Source organism: Drosophila miranda (genome assembly GCF_003369915.1).
Source record: "Drosophila miranda strain MSH22 chromosome Y unlocalized genomic scaffold, D.miranda_PacBio2.1 Contig_Y2_pilon, whole genome shotgun sequence".
NCBI lineage: Eukaryota > Metazoa > Arthropoda > Insecta > Diptera > Drosophilidae > Drosophila > Drosophila miranda.
The window spans coordinates 34,971,472-34,992,270 of NW_022881614.1; the positions used below are offsets into that span (position 1 = coordinate 34,971,472).

Below are 20,799 nucleotides of genomic sequence, written 5' to 3' on the forward strand. Positions count from 1 at the left end.
AGTCACCTCTTTGGGCTCATGGTCCTCCATTTCTTTGCGGCTCCTCAGATGACTGGCCACCCACTGTGCTACCTGATAAGCCAGCCCTTGAACTTCGTCGGAAGGCTCTTCTGGTCAAATCGCCCTACATGGACATTATTTCTGATTCCAAGTATGCGAATTCATTTGCTTCTTTGCAACGCGTTTTCGGATACATTTACAAGTTTTGCAACCGAATTCGGCGCCCCGGACTCACTGTCTCAGACATTGAACATGGAACCCAGGTATTGCTACGACTAGTCCAGCGTACTCAGCTATGGGAGGACATGAAGTCACTGCGGGCAAGGGGAGCAGTCTCCTCATCGAGCACAATCGCATCGTTATCGCCATTCATGGATCAGTTTGGACTTCTCAGGGTAGATGGTCGACTGAAAAACTCTTCGTTGGATTTTGATGGCCGTCATCCCATCATCTTGCCCAGCAGCCATCCACTGACTCTTGCAATAATCTCCCATTTTCATGAGCGGAATCTGCACGCTGGTCCTCGAGCTTTGCTTGGACTAATTCGATCCCAATATTGGCCTATTGGGGGAAGACGGTAAACAAGGCAGTAAACAAGTGCGTAAGATGCTTTCGACTGAAGCCCAGGGTATTGGAGCATATTATGGCGGATCTTCCAAAGGAGCGGCTCGATGGTTCTCATGCCTTTGAGATCACAGGCGTGGACTTCTGTGGGGCGGTTTTCTACAAACCGGAGGCACGCAACAAGGCTCCAATCAAGTGCTACGTCTGCGTCTTCATTTGTTTCGCTACCAAGGCTGTTCATCTGGAGCTTATAAAGGACTTATCCACAGTTGCTTTTCTGCATGGACTAAAGCGCTTCATATGTACCAGACGGAAGCCGCGGCAAATTTGGTCAGACAACGCAACCAATTTTGTCGGCGCTAAGAATGAGCTGATGGAGTTAAAGCGCCTGGTCCTCAGCGATGACCATCAGAAGGCGCTGCTGGATTTTTGCTTGGTCGAGGCTATAGACTGGCATTTCATTCCTCCGCGCTCCCCTCATTTTGGTGGTCTATGGGAGGCTGCAGTGAAGACGGCCAAGTACCACTTCTACCGTGCGATAGGCAACTCGGTTCTTGGATTTGACGAGCTGCGGACGCTGTAGTGCCACATCACGGCAGTGATTAATTCAAGACCTTTAGTTTCAATTTCAGAGAGCCCTGCCGATCTAGATGTTCTAACTCCAGCGCATTTCTTGAATGGTGGCCCTCCTGCTTCGTTCGCTGAGCCTGACGTCACGCAGCTAAACTTCGATCGCCTGGACGGCTGGCAGCGCGTTTCGTACCTGCAGCAGCTCTTTTGGTCCCGGTGGAAGGAGGAGTACATAGCGCTTAAAGTGGCGCACTGCGAAGCCTAGTTTAGCAGTCGCAGATTTGGTTCTTGTCAAGGATGAGAATCTTCCTCCCATGAAGTGGCCACTGGCGAGAGTGGTCGAGCTTTTGCCTGGACGAGATGGCGTTGCCCGAGTTGCTGTGCTGAAGACGTCATCTGGAATCACCAAGCGGGCCGTCAACAAGCTGTGCCTGCTGCCCCTTAAAGATGCTGTTGAAAGTCAGGCTTCCAACGGGGGGAGTATGTCGGGTCAAGCAGCTTAAATATTTTAAATTATTGCCAGTGGTGCGGCCCAAAGGAAATGCATTTTGGTGTTGTCGTTTCCAATGCCCCCACTGCAAAGATCATTTGCTACCGCATATGCGCATGCAGCGGAATTCTTTCGTCTCCTTATGTAGCAATCTCACGGACTCGGCTTAACAGCGTCCCCGAGCAGCTTTAACGCTCTCGCTCGCGTCTATGCTTGCTGCATAGGGCCCGGCAATTTGGCCCGTCAGCCCTTGCATGGGCAGTCTTGAGCTAATCGTCGCAGCTATTAGACTAACATCCTCTCATCAATCGTTCGCCCCAATCATCCCCATATGTACATACGCGATAAGTTGGTTTACATATGCAAATAAATTGTGAATTATAAACATCCTCTCGACTTTCATTATCTTCAAATTGCAACAGTTGTTGAAAACGCTTAATAGCTTAACAGGTACCATAAACTAAATTCTTACCAAAAATGCAATGGTTTACTTTGGTTTTTGTGGGTGTTTATTCCAGTTTTTGTTTCGTTTACAATCGCGCGTTTACCATCGCGAATTTATGATAATATCACATTTATATATAAATAGTTAGAAAGGTTCGGTCAAAAGAAATGTAGAGACGCAGACAGGACAGCACTCAGCTCACAGCTAACAGCTAACAGCTGGATCCGTGCCTGTTCCGTCACTCAGAAGCAATACTGTACTTAATTATAAGGCAGTTGTGGTTCCGAAATTTCCATCGTGGGTTATCCTAAATGGTCGACTTTTCCGGCAGGCATGCTACACCTACTCGTACATACTCGTATTGCTAAGGTATCAAATCAAGCTTGTATTCTATATATCTTATGCATCGTGTATAGATCTGGTAAAACAGCCCTGCTATTGGTGCTATTGGCGCCCAGTGTCCAAGGATGCGGCAGCAAGTGGCGAGCCCTAGACTCCTGCGTCTATGGATGACTGCCACTTGGCTGCTGATTTTTGTGCCCTTAATTCTTTGGGGGCAATCAAGCGCCAGACTGTCACACAGTTGCGCTCTGCTCAACTTTACATCTAGATATAATCGTATTTCGTATATATATTTATGTGTTTATGCATATGTAAGTGCTGGTTGTGGAAAATGAGGGATCCGAGTCCGAATGAGGCGAATCGTGGTGCTTATCGCTATGTATGGCTAAACCTAAGCCCTCCGCTGAGTCTTAACTGCTCCAAGCTGTGGCGAGTAGCAGGGCACAAAGCAGATAGAGACTGATGCGACGTTCCCTTGCGCCGCTCGCCTCCGTTGTCTGCTCCTCGCCGGAGACCAGGGGCGTCGTGTAGGGCTGCTCGTCGTCCACTTCGTTGACGCTGCGGGCGCACTGCATCCATTTGCGCGACGACAGCTTCGCCTTGGCGTGGGCCACCTTCATGCGATCGTCGTTGAACTTCCAGTAGCCCAGGTTCTTGAAGAAGTACGTCTTGCCGTCGCTGTACTGGAAGGCGGCATCGATGTTGTAGCCCACGCCCGACCAAATGCTCATGTCCCGCGGATAGTCCAGCTCCACCTGGCCCGTGTAGTCGTCGATGCGCCAGTAGAGGGTGCCGCTGGTCAGATACGTGCGGTTGTTGTGGCCCCACACGAACGAGGCATCGATGTGGGACAAGGTCGGAGGCAGCCCCAGGCTGGCCAGTGGCTTGGGATAGCCGCTGGCCAAGTTCACCGAATTGAACACATAGTACTGTCGACCTAAGGAAGAGCAAGAGCAAGAGCAAAAGGAAAACCATGTTAGCTCAGAGGCAAGGACCAATGTCATTTGTGCGCTGATGGCTCACCAATGAAGAACACAATCTGGCGCTGCTTGTTCTCGTACACCGCATCCACTCGGGTGAAGTTCTCGGGCAGGGCTGCCCAATGGCAGCGCGTTTCCGTGGGGTAGCCAGGATACATGCCGCGTGCCCCGATGCGCCAAAGGAACTGCAAGAGGAAGAAGAGTTGAGTCCCCGATTGCAATGCTTGTACACTTGTGTTCCCTGCACCTGTCCCCTGAAGATGAACAGCTCGCCGCGGATCATGGAAATGGCATCGTAGCTGGTCAGGCAGCTGTCAGGCTTCGGCTTGCGGGGCTTGTACTGCCGGGGGTGGTGGTGGGGCTGGTGCTGCCGCTGTCCCGTGGTTGGATACGGACGCCGCGTTGTGGGCGTCCTCGATGTGGTTGTGCTGGTGCTCAGCCGCTCTCTCTCCCGGTCTCGCTGTCGGTTCCTCTCCCTCTCCTCCCGCTCTCGTTCGCGCTCCAGCTCCCGCTCCCGTTCGCGAGCCCGTTCCTCCTCCCGCTCCCGTTGCTGCATCTGCCGCGCCCGTTCCTGTTCGCGTTCCCACTCCCGCTCCCTCTTTCGATCTCTGTTGGGATCGTAGCTGGGGGGATATCGCGGCCGATAGTTGGGATAGTTGGACTGGGGATAGTAGTTGAGCGTTCGCATGGTGGTGCTGGTAGTCGTGGTGCTCGGGGTGGTGCGCGGCCGGTAGGGTCCCCAGGTCTTCTCCTTGGAGCCGTACAGCTCCTGAATGCCAGTGCGATCGTCGTCCGGCAGCTTGCCGTCCACCTCGTTGTTCTGGTACCATGGGAACATGACCGCATCCGAGTCCGAGGAGTGGCCCAGCCCTAGGGAGTGACCCAGTTCGTGCAGCGCCACATTCAGAAAGTTGGTTCCTGCAAGAGGCACGGAATGGCAGCAAATGAAATGAAATGCAACATAAATACGGATGACTGGTTAATGGCAAGGAGTGACAGGGGGAGACCTGGCCAAGGCACAGGCACAGGCAGCGGCAGGGGCAGGGCATCGCCGTCGTCGCCTTGACGACTTTGTAAGTGGCATAAAAATGGCGACGCTTGCAACATTTTAAAATGGTTGCCAACGTCACGCGTCATGCTGACAATTTTTTATTGGCATTAAAAACCATTAAAAATGCCGAAGCACAGCGCACGAGGGCGTGGTGCGGTGCGGGGCGGTGCCGTGCTGTGCAAGGGGCAGAGAATTTATTGTGCTAAATTACAAAGCGCCAGTGGCGGCATGCGGCATGCGGCATGCTGCACGAGGCATGAGCCATGAGCCATGTGGCATGAGCCATGGGACATGAGCCAACGCGTTGCCAGCCATGGCTGATGCGGTCGCCGCGAATGCAATTTTTATTGATTTTGCCCGCCGTGTGGCTGCCACAACAGGCTCCACATGACCGCGAAACATGATTATTACCTAATTTAATTAGTTTACGTCAAAAGCTGAATGAAATTATGATGGAAATTTACAAACTGTAGAACACACACCTCGACTGTCGTCCCCGTTGCCGTCAAAGTTCCAGATCTCGTCCGCATCGAAGTGGGCATCGCCGCCGCGTCCTTCGCCGGGATAGAAGGCATGGGCCAGCACCTGACCGGGACCGTCGAATTTATAGCCATCGCCGTGCTGGAGACTGCAAAAAACAGAGAGCCAGTGAGACATCGTTCAGGATTAGTCCATGTGTCTCGGGGTTTCATAAAAATAACGACCAAAGCTAGGGGGAACGCATATTCACAGCTTATCTAAGAACAAGCAGCTGCCACATAAACTCTTTGATTCCGCTGCCATGCAGCAGGAGGCATGTTCTTGGACATTGTCATTGCTGGCATTGCTGGCATTTCATCATCGGTACATCGTGATTGGCTACAGCTCCTGGTGGTCCTGTTCCAGCTCCATGGTTTAATACGTGGCTTATTTATCGTTTGCCTGGGTTTTAAGTGCAATTTTATGGCCTTTTGGCTGGTGGCCCATGTTTATGGCAATAAAGAAGTGCGTTTTTTATGGTTTTTTATGGAACGTCAGCTTGGAGTTGTTCTCCCACACGTTCAGGGCGCGGGAGACCATCATTCGAATCTTGCCCGCATCGGGCATCGTTTGGTTGACCAGGCTAAAACGAGAAAGAACTCGCACAGATATGACATCAGTTACAGTCCGAAACACTCTTCCTTTCCAGCATAAAAGGGGCCACAACAATGGGGCAGGCACTTGCAAAATTTGCGTCTCCTTTCCAGGGGAAAAACCTTCCGATATGCGAATGTTTCCCGTAGTCGGACCCAAACTTTGTCGCTTATCTGACGCTGCCGTGGCCGCCCCATGCAAGCCAGGACGAGAAACCGCAAATATGGTGGTCAGAGCTCACTTTCCCCCTGCCTCACTTTCACTTTGTCATGCTAAAAGATTCCATAATGTCTAAGGACGAAGGTGGTTTTCACTTAGTTTAGTGTTTTTTTTTTTTTTTTTATTGTGGACGTTGACATGCAATGACTGCATCTTTCAAGAGGCGATGCAGTTACTGCACCGTCAAGTGGCCCGTGTGACACCAGCAGAAGGCTGTTACGCGCGGATCCCAGGCAAAACGCAGCCCTCCTCCCGCCCAACCGACCGAGGGGCGCTGCCGCATGACGCGCGGTGCGTAGCCGAACCAAACGCGAACATGCAAGAAAGATAGCTATTAGACTAACATTCGAGGAAAATTAGTACTAAACTTACTAAGAAACTAAGCATGCAATCAAAGTACAAATACCACTACAGTTACTAATTAATAGAAAGGTGTGTAAGGATTAATAATTTAATAAGAGGAAGAGAATTAGTGGTGGATATAATATGGTAGAGGGAATTATAATCCGAGCATAAGACCCTAAACGGTTCATGCAAGGAATAATTCGATCTACAAAGTGGAAGGAACAACGGTATAAAATTTCTAGTCAGTCTAATAGGAATCGTGAAGCTTATGCGGCTCAACAGATCAGGGCTGTCTATGTCACCCCTGATCAAGTTGTGCATAAATATCACACCAAGCATTTTTCTACGGTTAACTAAGGATGGGAGGTTTACTAATAGTAGTCTACTAGAGTAAGATGGGAGTCTTACACCCGCATCCCAGTTAAGGCCCCGCAGTGTTTTGTAAATTCAGTGCCAAAGTTTTTGGCAAACACACAAAATGCGTAACCGTACCTAAAGCTGAAGCTGGACCTGATCCTGGACCCGGACCTGGACCAGCAGCCGCTCCACTAACGACTTTACTCGATTTCCGTCAGCCAACTTTGGCCCCAGCCCAGAGATGGAGCCATTTCTATCTTTGTGTTTTTGGGCTGTGTTTCCGCATTTTATGCAAATTAGTTATGTTTCTTTTATGTCGGAGCGCGTCTGCTGATGCTTCTGTTGTTGCTCGAGAAACAGAGACAGAAACGGAGGAGGAGAAGGAGGAGGCAGGCCAGCCAAGTTGATCCAAATCCAAGTTGATTTGTGGTTTACCTAAAGCCCCAGGACCAGGACCAGGGCCAGGACCAGGACTCGGACCAGATGCATGCCCTGCCCGTATGCTGCGTGTGCCCTTAATTTCCATTGTATTTTTTCTAGTTTGGTTTTCCCTGTTCCTTTTTTTTTTTTGTTGTCGGGTAGAGGCTTTTGGCTTTTGAGTGCGTGTCCGGGGTTCGGGTCTTCTTCTTCAGCCATTTCGGCATTTGCTGCCGTAACAGTGATCGCCTGCCCCCAAATTGGTAGATAGATGATATCGCTTTCGAGAATCGATTGATTGCAATATTTGCTATCAAGCTATCGGGGTGATAATTGAATAAAGCTGCCAAATGCCACATATGCCACACACTCGTATGTACGTCTGGCCTCCTTCCCTTCTTGTTTTCGACATCCATCCTCTGCAACATCATTAGGCGCACGTACTGACAACTGCTGCATGCCACTTGACCTGGACACCCCCTCGACATCTGACTCTGACTCTGACTGCGACTCTGAAACAGTGTCAGAGTTCATTTCCATGTTCTCGGTCTCGGTCTCGTCCTCCTCCTGGACTCACCAGAAACGTGCTCAATTGCAACGCCATTTGTTTGCCTGGTTGTTGATCCGCCCCTCTGGTCGGGCGGCAGGGCCGGCTCAAGCCTTTCGGTCCGGCAGGTCCCAGTCTCCTATTTGCACAGCGCTTGTTGCCGGCCGGCCGACCGGCCGCCCAGCCAAGGGGTAAATTAACCCAAGGCATGCCAGCGCCCAACTGTCTAATCCTCAGGCTGCGGAGTCCCAGTCGCAGTCGCAGTCCCCAGCAGTCCGTGTGCCTTTGTCGTGCTAATTTCGTTGCCACTTCGTTCGGATTTAAATGCAAACCATTGCCTTGCATCCGGTCACGTAGCCATTGACAGTTGCAACAGAAACAGCAGCAGTGGAGTGGAGTGGAGCTCAGCGGAGCTTCGGTTTGACCTCTGTTTGTCTTTGCCATGTCACTCTGTGTGCCGAGCTTTTAAATTATTATGAGCCCTCAATGCAAAGAGAGATCCACCGAGAGAGAGACAGAGCAGGGCGGGGCAGGGACTGGGGAACGTGCATTTGGATACCTGGACTCCGTCAGGCATTCGTCCGTTTTCCACTGTCTGGGGGAAACGTGTGTCTGGGCCAATTTGTAGCCTTACACGTAAAACAAACTGAACAATTAGGCAAATGGATGGAAAACGGGAACAGAGGCGAGTGGAGAGGAGAGGAGATGCCTCCACTGGCAATGCCTGGGAGATTGCGAAATCGAATCAGTGGGTTGCCATGGACGTCAGTCAGTCAGACGTCGAAGGCTGGTCGAAGGCTCTACAGCACAAAGCTCTCTTCCGTGTCATCGCCAGGTGGACACAGGCAGCCCCCCTGGCCAGAAAATGTTACATGCCCGAGTACGAGCATTTCCGCTTCCAATCGAGTAGACTTTGGACGTTTTCAATGCTCATTTGCGGAACTGTCACCATTATGCCAACGCAGTCGAGTCGCAATATATCAGAGCGGAGCACACATGCGATTTTTGATTAAAATTGCACACGGGTAACCAGGTATCCATCGGCAAAGGAATGGCATCCTTGCTCTGCACACTCGTCTCTGCTCCTGTCTGCCGGCTGTCACTGCCAGTTGATTGAATCGGGCACACATCGACCCATGAGACCCATGTCCACAGGCTAACAACTAAATCACCGATGGCAGCCGCGCATTGCATGCCCTTTCCTTCGCTCCTTCAAGGCAGCCTTAAGTCCTTGGGTGCCCCAAAAAGCAGAGAAAGCCGGCGAATAAATGGGCTGGAATGAGAGTATTTTCGTTCCGAGATGTGGCGTAATAGAAAAGCCCAGAGGCTCAGACAAGGTGGCTCGCGGGTGTAGGCGGCGTTTTCCAATTTTTCCTCAATCACATGAAAGTTTTCCCAGCAGCAAGCGCCCTCTAAACCCTCTTCCGAGGGGTATTTCGATTTGGATTCGATGTGGGGATAAGAGGATCCCACAGGACACAACAAGGGTATCTGCCTCTTCGATGCACTTCCTTTTTATACCCGATACTCAAAATGAGTATTGGGGTATATTAGATTTGTGGTAAAAGTGGATGTGTGTAACGTCCAGAAGGAATCGTTTCCGACCCCATAAAGTATATATATTCTTGATCAGCATCAATAGCCGAGTCCATTGAGTCCTGTCTGTCTGTCCGTCTGTCCGTCCGTCCGTCCGTCCGTCCGTCCGTCCGTCCGTCCGTCCGTCCGTCCGTCTGTCCGTCCCCTTCAGCGCCTAGTGCTCAAAGACTATAAGAGCTAGAGCAACGATGTTTTGGATCCAGACTTCTGTGATATGTCACTGCTACAAAAATATTTCAAAACTTCGCCCCGCCCACTTCCGCCCCCACAAAGAACGAAAATCTGTGGCATCCACATTTTTAAAGATACGATAAAACCAAAAACGCAGAATCGTAGAAGATGACTATATGTTCTAGAATGTAAAATCTCAACCAGATCGTATAATTTTTATAGCCAGAATCATGAAAACAATTTCATTCTTTCTCGCTCTGTCTCTCTCTAACACACAGGTTTCATGGTCGGTTTTGCCAATTGCAAAATATGAGTTCAAGGATCTCAGAACCTATAAGAGCCAGAGCAACCAAATTTGGTATCCACACTCCTGTGATATCGGACCTTGACCGTTTCGTGTCCAAATTTCGCAACACCCACTTCCGCCACCGCAAAGTACGAAAATCTGTTGCATCCACAATATTGCACATTCGAGAAAACTAAAAACGCAGAATCATAGATAATGACCATATCTATAAGATTGCTGAATCTGGATCAGATCAGATCATTTTTATAGCCAAAAGGAACAAATCAAATTGCAGTGGCTAAGCAGCGCCCGACGTCATGCTCAGACTGATTTTCTGAATCTCTCGCACGCACTCTTTGTCGTGTCCCCTCGTTTTTTTTGTTGTTTGTTGGTTTTGTTGTCAGACAGCTATCGAAAAAGTTTCGCAAACAAAATGAGTTTATTTTTATACCCGATACTCAAAATGAGTATTGGGGTATATTAGATTTGTGGTAAAAGTGGATGTGTGTAACGTCCAGAAGGAATCGTTTCCGTTCCCATAAAGTATATATATTCTTGATCAGCATCAATAGCCGAGTCGATTGAGCCCTGTCTGTCTGTCCGTCTGTCCGTCCGTCAGTCCGTCCGTCCGTCCGTCCGTCCGTCCGTCCGTCTGTCCGTCCCTGTTAGCGCCTAGTGCTCAAAGACTATAAGAGCTAGAGCAACGATGTTTTGGATCCAGACTTCTGTGATATGTCACTGCTACAAAAATATTTCAAAACTTCGCCCCGCCCACTTCCGCCCCACAAAGGACGAAAATCTGTGGCATCCACAATTTTAAAGATATGAGAAAACCAAAACGTAGAATTGTAGAGAATGACCATATCTTGAAGACTGCGGAATCTGAATAAGATCGTATTATTATTATAGCCAGCATCAAGAAAACAATTTCATTTTTTCTCGCCCTGTCTCTCTCTAACACACACGTAGCATAGGCGGCTTTGCTTAGAGTAAAACATTAGCGCCTAGATCTCAGAGACTACAAAAGCTAGAGCAACCAAATTTGGTATCCACACTCCTAATATATCGGACCGAGACGAGTTTGTTTCAAAATTTCGCCACACCCCCTTCCGCCCCCGCAAAGGATGAAAATCTGGGGATATTCACAAATCTCAGAGACTATTAAGGCTAGAGTAACCAAATTTGGTATCCGCACTCCTGTTAGATCTCACTTTAAAACGTATATCTCAAAATTTCGCCCCACCCCCTTCCGCCCCCACAACGGACGAAAATCTGTTGCATCCACAGTATTGAGGATACGAGAAAACTAAAAACGCAGAATCATAGATAATGATCATATCTATCAGATTGCTGAATCTGGATCAGATCAGATCATTTTTATAGCCAATAGGAACAAATCAATTTGCAGTGGCTACGCAGCGCCCGACGTCACGCTCAGACTGATTTTCTGTCTCTCTCGCACGCACTCTTTGTCGTGTCGTTTAATATTAGAGGCGCTAATGTTTTACTCTAAGCAAAGCCGCCTATGCTACGTGTGTGTTAGAGAGAGACAGGGCGAGAAAAAATGAAATTGTTTTCTTGATGCTGGATATAATAATAATACGATCCAATTCAGATTCCGCAGTCTTCAAGATATGGTCATTCTCTACAATTCTACGTTTTTGGTTTTCTCATATCTTTAAAATTGTGGATGCCACAGATTTTCGTCCTTTGTGGGGGCGGAAGTGGGCGGGGCGAAGTTTTGAAATATTTTTGTAGCAGTGACATATCACAGAAGTCTGGATCCAAAACATCGTTGCTCTAGCTTTTATAGTCTTTGAGCACTAGGCTCTGAAGGGGACGGACAGACGGACAGACGGACGGACGGACAGACAGACAGGGCCCAATCGACTCGGCTATTGATGCTGATCAAGAATGTATATACTTAATGGAGTCGGAAACGATTCCTTCTGGACGTTACACACATCCACTTTTACCACAAATCTAATATACCCCAATACTCATTTTGAGTATCGGGTATAAAAATGTTTTTTTGTCGCAATTTTTCGTTGTCGTGGCACAAAACTTTCCCCCAGAAATATTTCTCCACACTCTGTCCCCCATCCTCTGTCCTTTGCCCCATAGCCGTACGATATCCTTAATTTATTGAACAGATATGAGATATGACAAGAGCACTCCATGTGAGCGAGGATATCATCGAGGCATTGTGCGGCGGCTAATAAGAGGGTCCCTTACCTGACCGGGAAACGGAAATCCCCACCAGCCGGAGGGGCGTCCGCAGTTCCCCGAACATCTGCAAACATAATTATGCTTAACCGTCTGCTCGACATTAAAAATGTAAGCCCTTGTGTGCAAAAGGGTTTGACAAGGGCACGAATCTCAATGAAATAGCTTAAAAACAGGTCAAAGTCCTGGCCTAAGCCCTGGAATAATGGCCCCATAGACTGGGGCCGTTTTCCTCGTTGGGTCGCAAACACAAACAGGACAAACAGGAAGGCAAAAAAAAAAAAACAAGCCAAAGAAGGCAACAAATGACTTTGCATCCTGTCGTGTCATAACTACTTTAATTAATAAATAATCAGAATGTAACCCCCAAGAGAAATAACGAAAATGTACATACGAGAGTAATAAATGGAAACTTGTCATTAGCCTGAGACATTCCGAGACATTGACAGGGCCAGGGACAGGGCCAGGGACAGGGCCAGGGACACACACACGAGTCCTTCCACAAGTGGATGACTACCAGTCTCAAGTGCTTAAAATTGCAAATGTTATTTTGCTCATAGAGACAGAGATGTGGGATGGATGGATGCCACAGGGCCACAGTAGGTAAATATTTGCCACAACAAGCTGCTACATAAGTGTGCCACAGTTGTGCCCGTCCCCCCCGGGGGAGGGTGGCAGATTCCTTCCACATTCCTTCCCTTCCATTTATAATCCAAAATGATTCTTGCCATTAGGTATTATTAAATTTTCATTCTTCTGAATTATATTAGCCCCGTGCCGTCGGCTTGCACTTGATTTTCATTTATTTTCGTGGTTTTTAACGGAAATATAGACCTTGATGCCTTCTTGCAGTGTTGTAAAACACAGAAGAGACGGGCCATAGTTAGGTCAGTAAATTAAACTACAATCTATTGATTTATTTGGTTGATTTTTCACTTTGGTTTTTCATTTCACCTTAGATTTAAGTTACACTTTTAAAGAAACACTTTAGCTAATACGGAAATTCGAATCTTGATTGGTTAAGTGTTGCAAAAGGGTGTTTTTTTTAATGGACATACACTTTTCGAACACACACTTGGATAATGAATCACAATTCTGTTGTCTTCTGTTGTCCAGCTTTGTGGATATTCTATCCTGCTATCGCTCACTCAAGGAGGTTGTGATGGATACCATATCGAAATAACATCACACCCAGGTTGAGTGAGTCAAAGCAAGACAAAATGCGACCCGAACTTTTTCTCAGTTTTCAGTTTTCACTTGTTCTTTTTTTTGCTTCTGTCCAGAGTCTAGACAGTCAACTTTTAGCACATCATTTGCAGAACTTTTGCCAGGAGCTGAGATTTGGAATCGCTGTGGTGTGCGGAGTGGAGTGCGGGGGGGACCAGAAAAGGGACCGAGGCCGGACCACTTTACGCATGACTTTTGGCAAACAAATTGCATGTTTTATACATTTTGGACTCGTAAGTCAGTTGGCACTTGGACGGGGGGAGGGATGGGGAAGGGGGTTTTGGTCCCTAATTGACTGGCAGGGGCTGCCTCATGTTTTATTTATGAGACGTTGCATGCAGAATAAAACATGGCTTTCAACTGGAAGCTTGGATTAAGAGTCGAGTCGGCACTAATTTGACACTTGAGTGAATTGAAATGTTTAAATACTTAAAAATGGCAGCCCCTCTCTCCACTTTCCTCTAGAATTTTCCGCAATTTTCCCACAATTTGCAAGTGCTAACAATGGAGGGCCCTCTGAATGGAAAAGCGACAAATAAATGTATCTCCCACTCCCTTTGCGTGGGTGTGCACTAGTGAATCCTTGGACCCGTACATACAATAAGTGTACGGAATAAATCATAAAATAAATCGCTTACATTCATCGTTGTCAGGGTGCACAATGCCTCCCAGGACTCAATGCGCAGCAGCTCCTGAAAGGATACGTCTAACAAGCTGTCACAAAAACCCATCGCAAAAGATTCATACAAAGGCGCCGAAAGCGGGGAAATCTATACACACCCGCGCACCAACAGATTGGGGGGTGGGGGTTTGTTGGGGGAAAACCTATACAAGACCCTTCGACAAGCAAAGGCATACCGCATCCTTGCGGCAAAGTAAGCAGTCAAGCCCGGGCGCCAAATAATGTGCAACGTTATTTAAAACTGGTCGCAGGGGCAGGACCACAAATGGATGGATCTCAGAGTACGGTATACCTGGTAAAGGACCCGCTTGTTATTGCGGGTTTGGTGGGGTGGCGGCACCTGCACAAATGTTGGAATGAAACGGAGCGCGCTTGTCACATGCTTTTCAATCAAATTCAAATTTACTCAGCTTTTCCACACACACACACACGCGATTTTTTCGATTGCGGACGCGCCAAACAGCTGCTCTGCAAGACACAGACAAATCGCGAAAGATACCTGGAAAAAAAATACCCGAAATTAGCTCAAGCTCTTGCTGACACCGCGTGCTCACCTGGGAGGATCGAGTCTCACCCCGACTGGCTTTTGATCCGGGCTGCGCGTTGCACTTCCACGGTCACCCAAAGGGGGCCGGGGCGCTGGGGCCCACCGTGAGTGCTTTGGACGGCGCTTTTCACTCCTCACTTGGAGATTCCCACCTTTTTTCATCCTTTCTCTCCTTTGGGCCGGTTCTCCCGTTCTTCTTCTTCACTCCAGGCCTCGCAGCTGATCGACTGGGGTACCAGAGCTGGATAGTGCAGGCCACTAACCAGCTGATCGACTGCAAAGCGGTGAAGGGGCACTAGGTGCCAAAGCATCCAGCCCTCGACAGAGACCGCTGCGGAAGATAACTGCGCACACAGCAGCTAGCTTCTGTCAGCGACCGCACCTGAGGGAAGGTACTGCCTAACTCCTAGGCGGGATCACTTGCAAACCGCACACACACCTACGCATAAGTTCCATCCCAAATTCACACGCGTGGAGGAATCCCGTGGCCGGGGCGCGGACCCTGGAGGCCCTGAGAGATGTTCCCCCGAATCCTGCTTCGCCGGTGGCACACTTGGCCGACGAAGCAAAATGCGCTACAAGCCAAGGAGCAATGGCTTTCCAAAAAGCCTCAAAGGTGGCCCGAACACCGCCACAAGCAGCTTTAGCACCGCCAATGAAGCAGAGCTCGTTGCACAGCTTTGCCAGTGGGGCCACGCAGGACGGCGGCAAGGGCACTGATACTCTGAAGAGGCCGAGGGACCCCCCCACACCATCGAGTAGCGGGAGAAAAACCCCCCCAAGCGAAGCAGGAACTGCTTACAGGACATAGACGAGATTGGCGCAATCCTGGACGACCTACTCTACCAGATGAACGAGAAGGGCCGGAGGTCGATCAACATGGCCATCAAGAAGATGGTAGCACGCATGAAGGAGTTGCAAGTGGAAGTCAAATCCCATCTGCAGGCGCCAGAGGATAAAAGGGCAGCGCCAGGAGGATGCCAGTGCCATGATCACACAGCAGGCCCAACTGGCCCCCTACCCAGGATGACCAAGCCCAGCGCGACTAAGGCGACGCAAACGGCATCAGGATCCCACAAGAGCGAGGCAACACCCCGAACTGAGGAGAAGAGCGCGCGCGGAAGGCCCAGGAAAGGACACCAAGCTGACGCCACTCGACAAGAGGAAACCAAGATGCAGTGCGGCAAGGCGGAAGACACCAACCCTACACAGAAGTGGAGTGAGGTGAGAGGCAGGCGTGCGAAACGCAAGCAGACAGGCCGACCAGACGCAGTGCTGGTCAAATGCACCGAGGAGGCATCATACGCCGACATCCTCAAACTGGTGAAGGCAGCACCAACGCTCCAGAGCCTCAAAAACAAGGTTCAGGGCATCAGGAAGACAGCCTCGGGGGAGCTGCTTCTAAGGATGCAACAATCCTCAGACCCCGCCACCCAGGAACTACAGATGGCCATCCAGGCAGCGCTTGGGGACAAGGCAGCCGTGAAGGCCATGCAGGAGAGAGTCGCGGTTGAGGTACTCAACATAGACGAGCTCACGACAGGCGACGAGGTATGTGAGGCCATAGCTGCAGCGATCGACGGCGACTTAACACAAGGAGCAGTGCCGTACATGCGGAAAGCATATGGCGCAACGCAGGTAGCTACGCTGAACCTTCAGCCCGCACTCGCAAAGAAGCTCCTGGAGCTCGGAAAAGTTCGAATCGGCTGGGTTGTCTGCCGCGTGCGGCAACGGATTGCGCCAACCCGCTGCTTCAAGTGCATGGCCTATGGACACACTGCAGCCAGGTGCAGATCCAAGCGGCCTGTGTCAAGCAATGCATGCTACAAATGTGGTGGGGAGGGACACAAGCACAACCAGTGCAACAACCCGCCAATGTGCATGCTATGCGCTGGCAAGCCAGGAGACGTCCGCTCAGCAGCCCACTCGGCCCTCAGCCGCAGCTGCCATGAGTATAAGAAGGCACTAGCAAAACTGGTTGATGGTTAAGCTCCTGCAGCTCAACCTAAACCACTGCCGAGCTGCTCAGGATCTGTTGGCGCAAACAGTCCTGGAGCAGAAGATCGACATAGCGTTCCTCAGCGAGCCGTACGGCAAAAAACACGAAGGAGTCTGGCAGCAAAGCTCAGACGGAGGAGCAGCAATCTGGAGCTGTGGCCCACAACCAGGCCAGCTTACCCACAGAGCATCCAGAGTGGGATATGTGAGAGCTAGGCACAGCGGGACTTTTGTCTACAGCTGCTACATAGCACCAAGGATCACGCAGCAGGAGTATGAGGCGATCATCAGCAACATCGCTAACGACGCACGAGGCAAATCGCCGGTCCTGATAGCGGGCGACTTTAACGCCTGGGCCACGACTTGGGGCAGCGCCAAGAACACACCCCGTGGGTGTTGCTCCTGGACGAGTTTGCAAGCCTGAACGTCTGTCTCCTCAACACAGGAACCACACCAACGTTCAGCAAAGCAGGGCGGGAGTATATTATAGACCTCACCTTTGCAAGCCCAGAGCTCGCACGCCACGCGAAGTGGCAAGTGCTGAGTGCTTACACCCATAGCGACCACTTAGCCGTAATGACGGAAACCTTTGCCCCCAGGAACACAACAAGGATACAGCGGGCGCTCCAGGCCGGGTACAAGGAGGAAAGCCTGAGCAGAGCCGCGCTCCTCTCGGCAGCAGAAAACCTAAGCGCCGCCGGGGATGCTGAAGCATCCGCGCTTGCCGTTTACAGGACCGTCAAAGCGGCCTGTGATGCAGCCATGAAAAAAAGAAAGATCGGAGGAAGCAGGCACCGGCCAGTACCGTGGCGGAATGAGCACATTGCCAAGGCCAGGAGGGAGTGCGGCGCAGCTCGGCGTGCCTACCAGCGAGCAAGATTCTCCGCCCAATTTGGCAGAAATGGCGCGGCATTCAAGGCCAAAAGAAAAGAACTGAAGGAGGCCATCAGAAGCAGCAAACTCAAATGCTTCAAGGAGCTCTGCGATGCGGCCGATGCGGAAGCTTTTGGTGGAGCATACAAACTAGTCATGGGGAGATTAAACAGACAGCCTATGCCCAAGGATCCGGTGCATATGAGAGAGATAGTCGGCCCCCTATTCCCTAGACAACCACCCTTACAAGAGGAAGCTAGGGTAGAAGGCGCTAGCCTGAGGGACACCACCACCATCATCACTGCCAGAGAAGTACTGGAGGCCACGGGTAAGCTGAAGATCGGGAAAGCGGCAGGTCCAGATGGAGTCCCTAATGCAGCACTAAAATGCATAATTAGAGCCCATCCGGAAGCATTCGCCACAATGTACACCCAGTGCCTAGCGGAGCGGACAGTCCCACGAGCATGGAAACGGCAAAGGCTGGTTCTGATACCCAAGCCAGGCAAAGAGCTCAACGACCCATCGTCATACCGGCCGCTGTGCATGCTGGATACCATGGGCAAGATTTTCGAGAGGATGGTATGTAACCGACTGGAGGCGGAACTGGCTGTGCGTCGCGGACTTTCCGACCTCCAATTCGGGTTCCGCAAGCAGAGGAGCACCACTGACGCCATCGAGATGGTGACAAACCTTGCCAGGGAAGCCATGGCAGGAACGCGATGGGCTGGAGGCGACAAAAAGTACTGCCTAGTATGTACACTAGACGTACGAAACGCCTTCAACTCTGCCTGCTGGAAGAGCATCCTAGAGGCCCTGACCAGGAGGGGTATATCTGAGCAAATCACACGGACTCTGCGAAGCTATTTTACGGACCGCGTCCTGATCTACGACACGGAAGGAGGAGCAGAACATCACCAAATCACCGGAGGCGTCCCACAGGGCTCGGTCCTAGGGCCGATACTGTGGAACGTGATGTATGACGATATCCTGCGGCTTACATTACCGAATGGGTGCACCCTGGTGGGCTTCGCCGACGACATAGCACTGGTGACAGTGTCGAAACCCGTAAGAGACGTAGAGGAGAAAACCAACGTAGCAGTCGGGATGATAGTGGCCTGGCTCGCAGCCAACGGGCTAGCATTGGCGGAGAAGAAGACGGAGGCTGTGCTAATGAGCAGCAGAAAAAAGGTCGAGCAGGCATGCGTGAGAGTCGGTAGCACGATCATCAGGACCAAGCCTGCGCTAAAGTACCTAGGGGTATTGATGGACCAGAGGCTGAACTTCAAGGCCCACCTGGAATACGCCAGCGCAAAAGCGACTGCAGCAACGGCGGCCATAAGCAGGATGATGGCCAATACAGGGGGACCACGGCAGCGTAGCAGGCAGCTCATCGCTGGGGTAGTCACCTCCATAATCTTATATGGATCAGCAGTGTGGGCACCAGCAATGATGGTTTCCACATACAGCAGAGACTGCAGAAGCGCATACCGACGCTGTGCCCTGAGGGTTACATGCTGCTTCCGGACGGTGTCTGAAGACACCGCACTTATTGTGGCAGGCATGGTCCCACTGGATCTCCTGGCAGCTGAGCGGCAGAGCGGAGTGGAGGTAGCCAGCGAGCGGCGAGAGCGCACTATAGCCCAGTGGCAACGGCGCTGGGACCAAGCGGCAAAAGAGAGGTGGACCAGACGTCTCCTTCCCCAGCTTAGCCCATGGCTGCGAAGAAGGCACGGCCAAATGGACCATTATTTGGGCCAACTGCTGACGGGGCATGGCTGCTTCAAGCAGTACCTGCATCGCTTTAGGCATGCTGACGACCCGTATTGCAGCTGCTGCGGGCCTGGAGTCGACGAGGCTGCCCCCGCTTCTCGCAAGAACGAACGAGGCTAGGGGAGACGCTTGCAGAAGTGAGTGTGGACACCCTCACCGACCAGATGCTAGCCGATGAGCAATCTTGGAACGCGGTCGCCTACATGGCAGCAAGCGTGATCAAGGAGCTGCGCAGGCTGGAGCGAAGCCGGACAAACTAAGCCAGAAAGATGACCCCACAGCCCGCACCGCGAAGTAATGCCTAGCGGCAGTCCCGCGGGAGCGGACCCACCCCCCCCCTTCCCAGCCATAATTGTTATTTTATAAATATAAATTGTTTTCCCAATAAAATAAAAAAAAGAAAACACACAGACACAGAGGCGATAAAGAAAGCGCAACAAGGATTAAGGAGAGCCTCGAATCGGTACTGGATGGAGTAGCGGAGGTACGAGCCCTTTCCGAAGACACGAGGACGAGGGTGCTAGCGATCAGCGACCTGGACCCGCTAGTAACCGCGGAGGCCCTTGTCAAGGCCTTAGCGGAACAATTTTCCATCAAAGCCGACTCGGTGAATGTGAGAAGCCTACGCCCACTATACCGGGACACCCAGACTGCCGTAATTGGACTGCCGAGCAAGGATGCTCAAGTGGTCCTCGGCAAGGGCAAGGTCAAGGTGGGATGGACGGTATGCAAGATCAAGGAGAAGGACTCGCAGCCTAGGTGCTACAAGTGCTTGGAGATTGGGCACATTGCGCCAAACTGCCATAGTGCGGTGGACCGAACTGGGTGCTGCATTCGCTGCGGCGTCAGTGGGCACAAGATAGCAGACTGTCCAAACAAGGCAACCTGCTTCGTCTGCGCCGGGAGAGGCCGAGAGGACAAAGGCCATCAATCGGGAAGCCGGCAGTGTCCCTTCTCGAAGCTAGGAGAGGTAGCCGGAACAAGAGGATGGAAGTGATCCAGCTCAATCTGAATCACTGTAGGGCCGCACAGGACCTGCTCCTGCAGACGGTGAGAGAACTCAAATCGGACTTGGCCATACTCAGCGAGCCGTACAAATCAGGTGACAACGAATCCTGGGCGACCGACAGAACAGGGAAGGGCATGTGGAGGCGATCCCTGCAAACTCAGCAATGTGCTGGCAGGAGACGGATTTGTGCGCGCGAGAGCTGGCAACCTATGGGTATACAGCTGCTACCTTGCTTCCAGTCTCCCCCTCGAGTCCTTCGCCCGAATCATTGAGGAACTAGCTGAAGACGCAAGAAACCGCGGGGCAGTCCTAATCGCCGGGGACTTCAACGCGTGGGCACACGAGTGGGGCTGTCAAGTCACCAACGCAAGAGGCCGAATCCTGCGGGAAACTTTAGCATCTCTAGACCTAGCGCTGCTGAACGAGGGCTCCCAGCAAACCTTCTGCAGGGGTAGCGCTGGGTCAATCATTGACCTAACGTTCGCGAGCCCTTCGCAGCTGCGCAATGCAAGGTGGCGAATAGGAGACGTGTACACCGGAGCGACCACGAAGCCATAGTGTGCACCATTGGCGAACGCCCCAGACCCAGCAGATCAAGCGCGAGGAGCAAAGCCTACATCGTGGACACGCTCAACACCAGCGCTCTGGCTAGAAGCCTCGTGGGAGGCCCTCGGGGACACAAGTGCCAACGAACCCAGCACCCTCGAGGACATAGTGCACACCCTGTTCCCCAGCGAGCAACAGAGGCGTCCAGGCCCCTTAGAAAGCGACGCACCGATCACGGGCATCGAAATGATCACGAAAGCGGAGATCCTGGAAGCCGGTAGGAGCCTGCCCAGCAAAAAAGCTACAGGCCCGGATGCAATCCCAAATAGGGCTTTAAAACTGGCATTGGCACTACAGCCATCCGCCTTCGCCGAGGTCTTCAATAATTGTCTGCTAGAAGGTACCTTCCCCGATAGGTGGAAGATTCA

The 20,799-nt window shown here is 51.2% G+C and overlaps 1 protein-coding gene across 3 annotated transcripts in view; it reads right to left on the reverse strand.

Moving 5' to 3' along the window:
- Positions 1 to 2,600: 2,600 nt before the first annotated feature.
- Positions 2,601 to 20,799, reverse strand: part of LOC117193720 (matrix metalloproteinase-2-like) — a 225,081-nt gene continuing 206,882 nt past the window's right edge. For 2 of the 3 annotated variants that reach the window (XM_033398446.1, XM_033398447.1), the window contains 4 exons: positions 4,925 to 5,070; positions 3,639 to 4,309; positions 3,435 to 3,576; positions 2,601 to 3,348 (listed from right to left, as the gene is read on the reverse strand). In XM_033398446.1, coding sequence (XP_033254337.1) covers positions 2,822 to 3,348; positions 3,435 to 3,576; positions 3,639 to 4,309; positions 4,925 to 5,070 — 1,486 coding nt within the window. In that variant the 3' untranslated portion in view covers positions 2,601 to 2,821. Of the gene's footprint in view, positions 3,349 to 3,434; positions 3,577 to 3,638; positions 4,310 to 4,924; positions 5,071 to 5,172; positions 5,545 to 20,799 lie in introns of all 3 variants that reach the window. The other variant, XM_033398445.1, reaches the window with a different exon arrangement.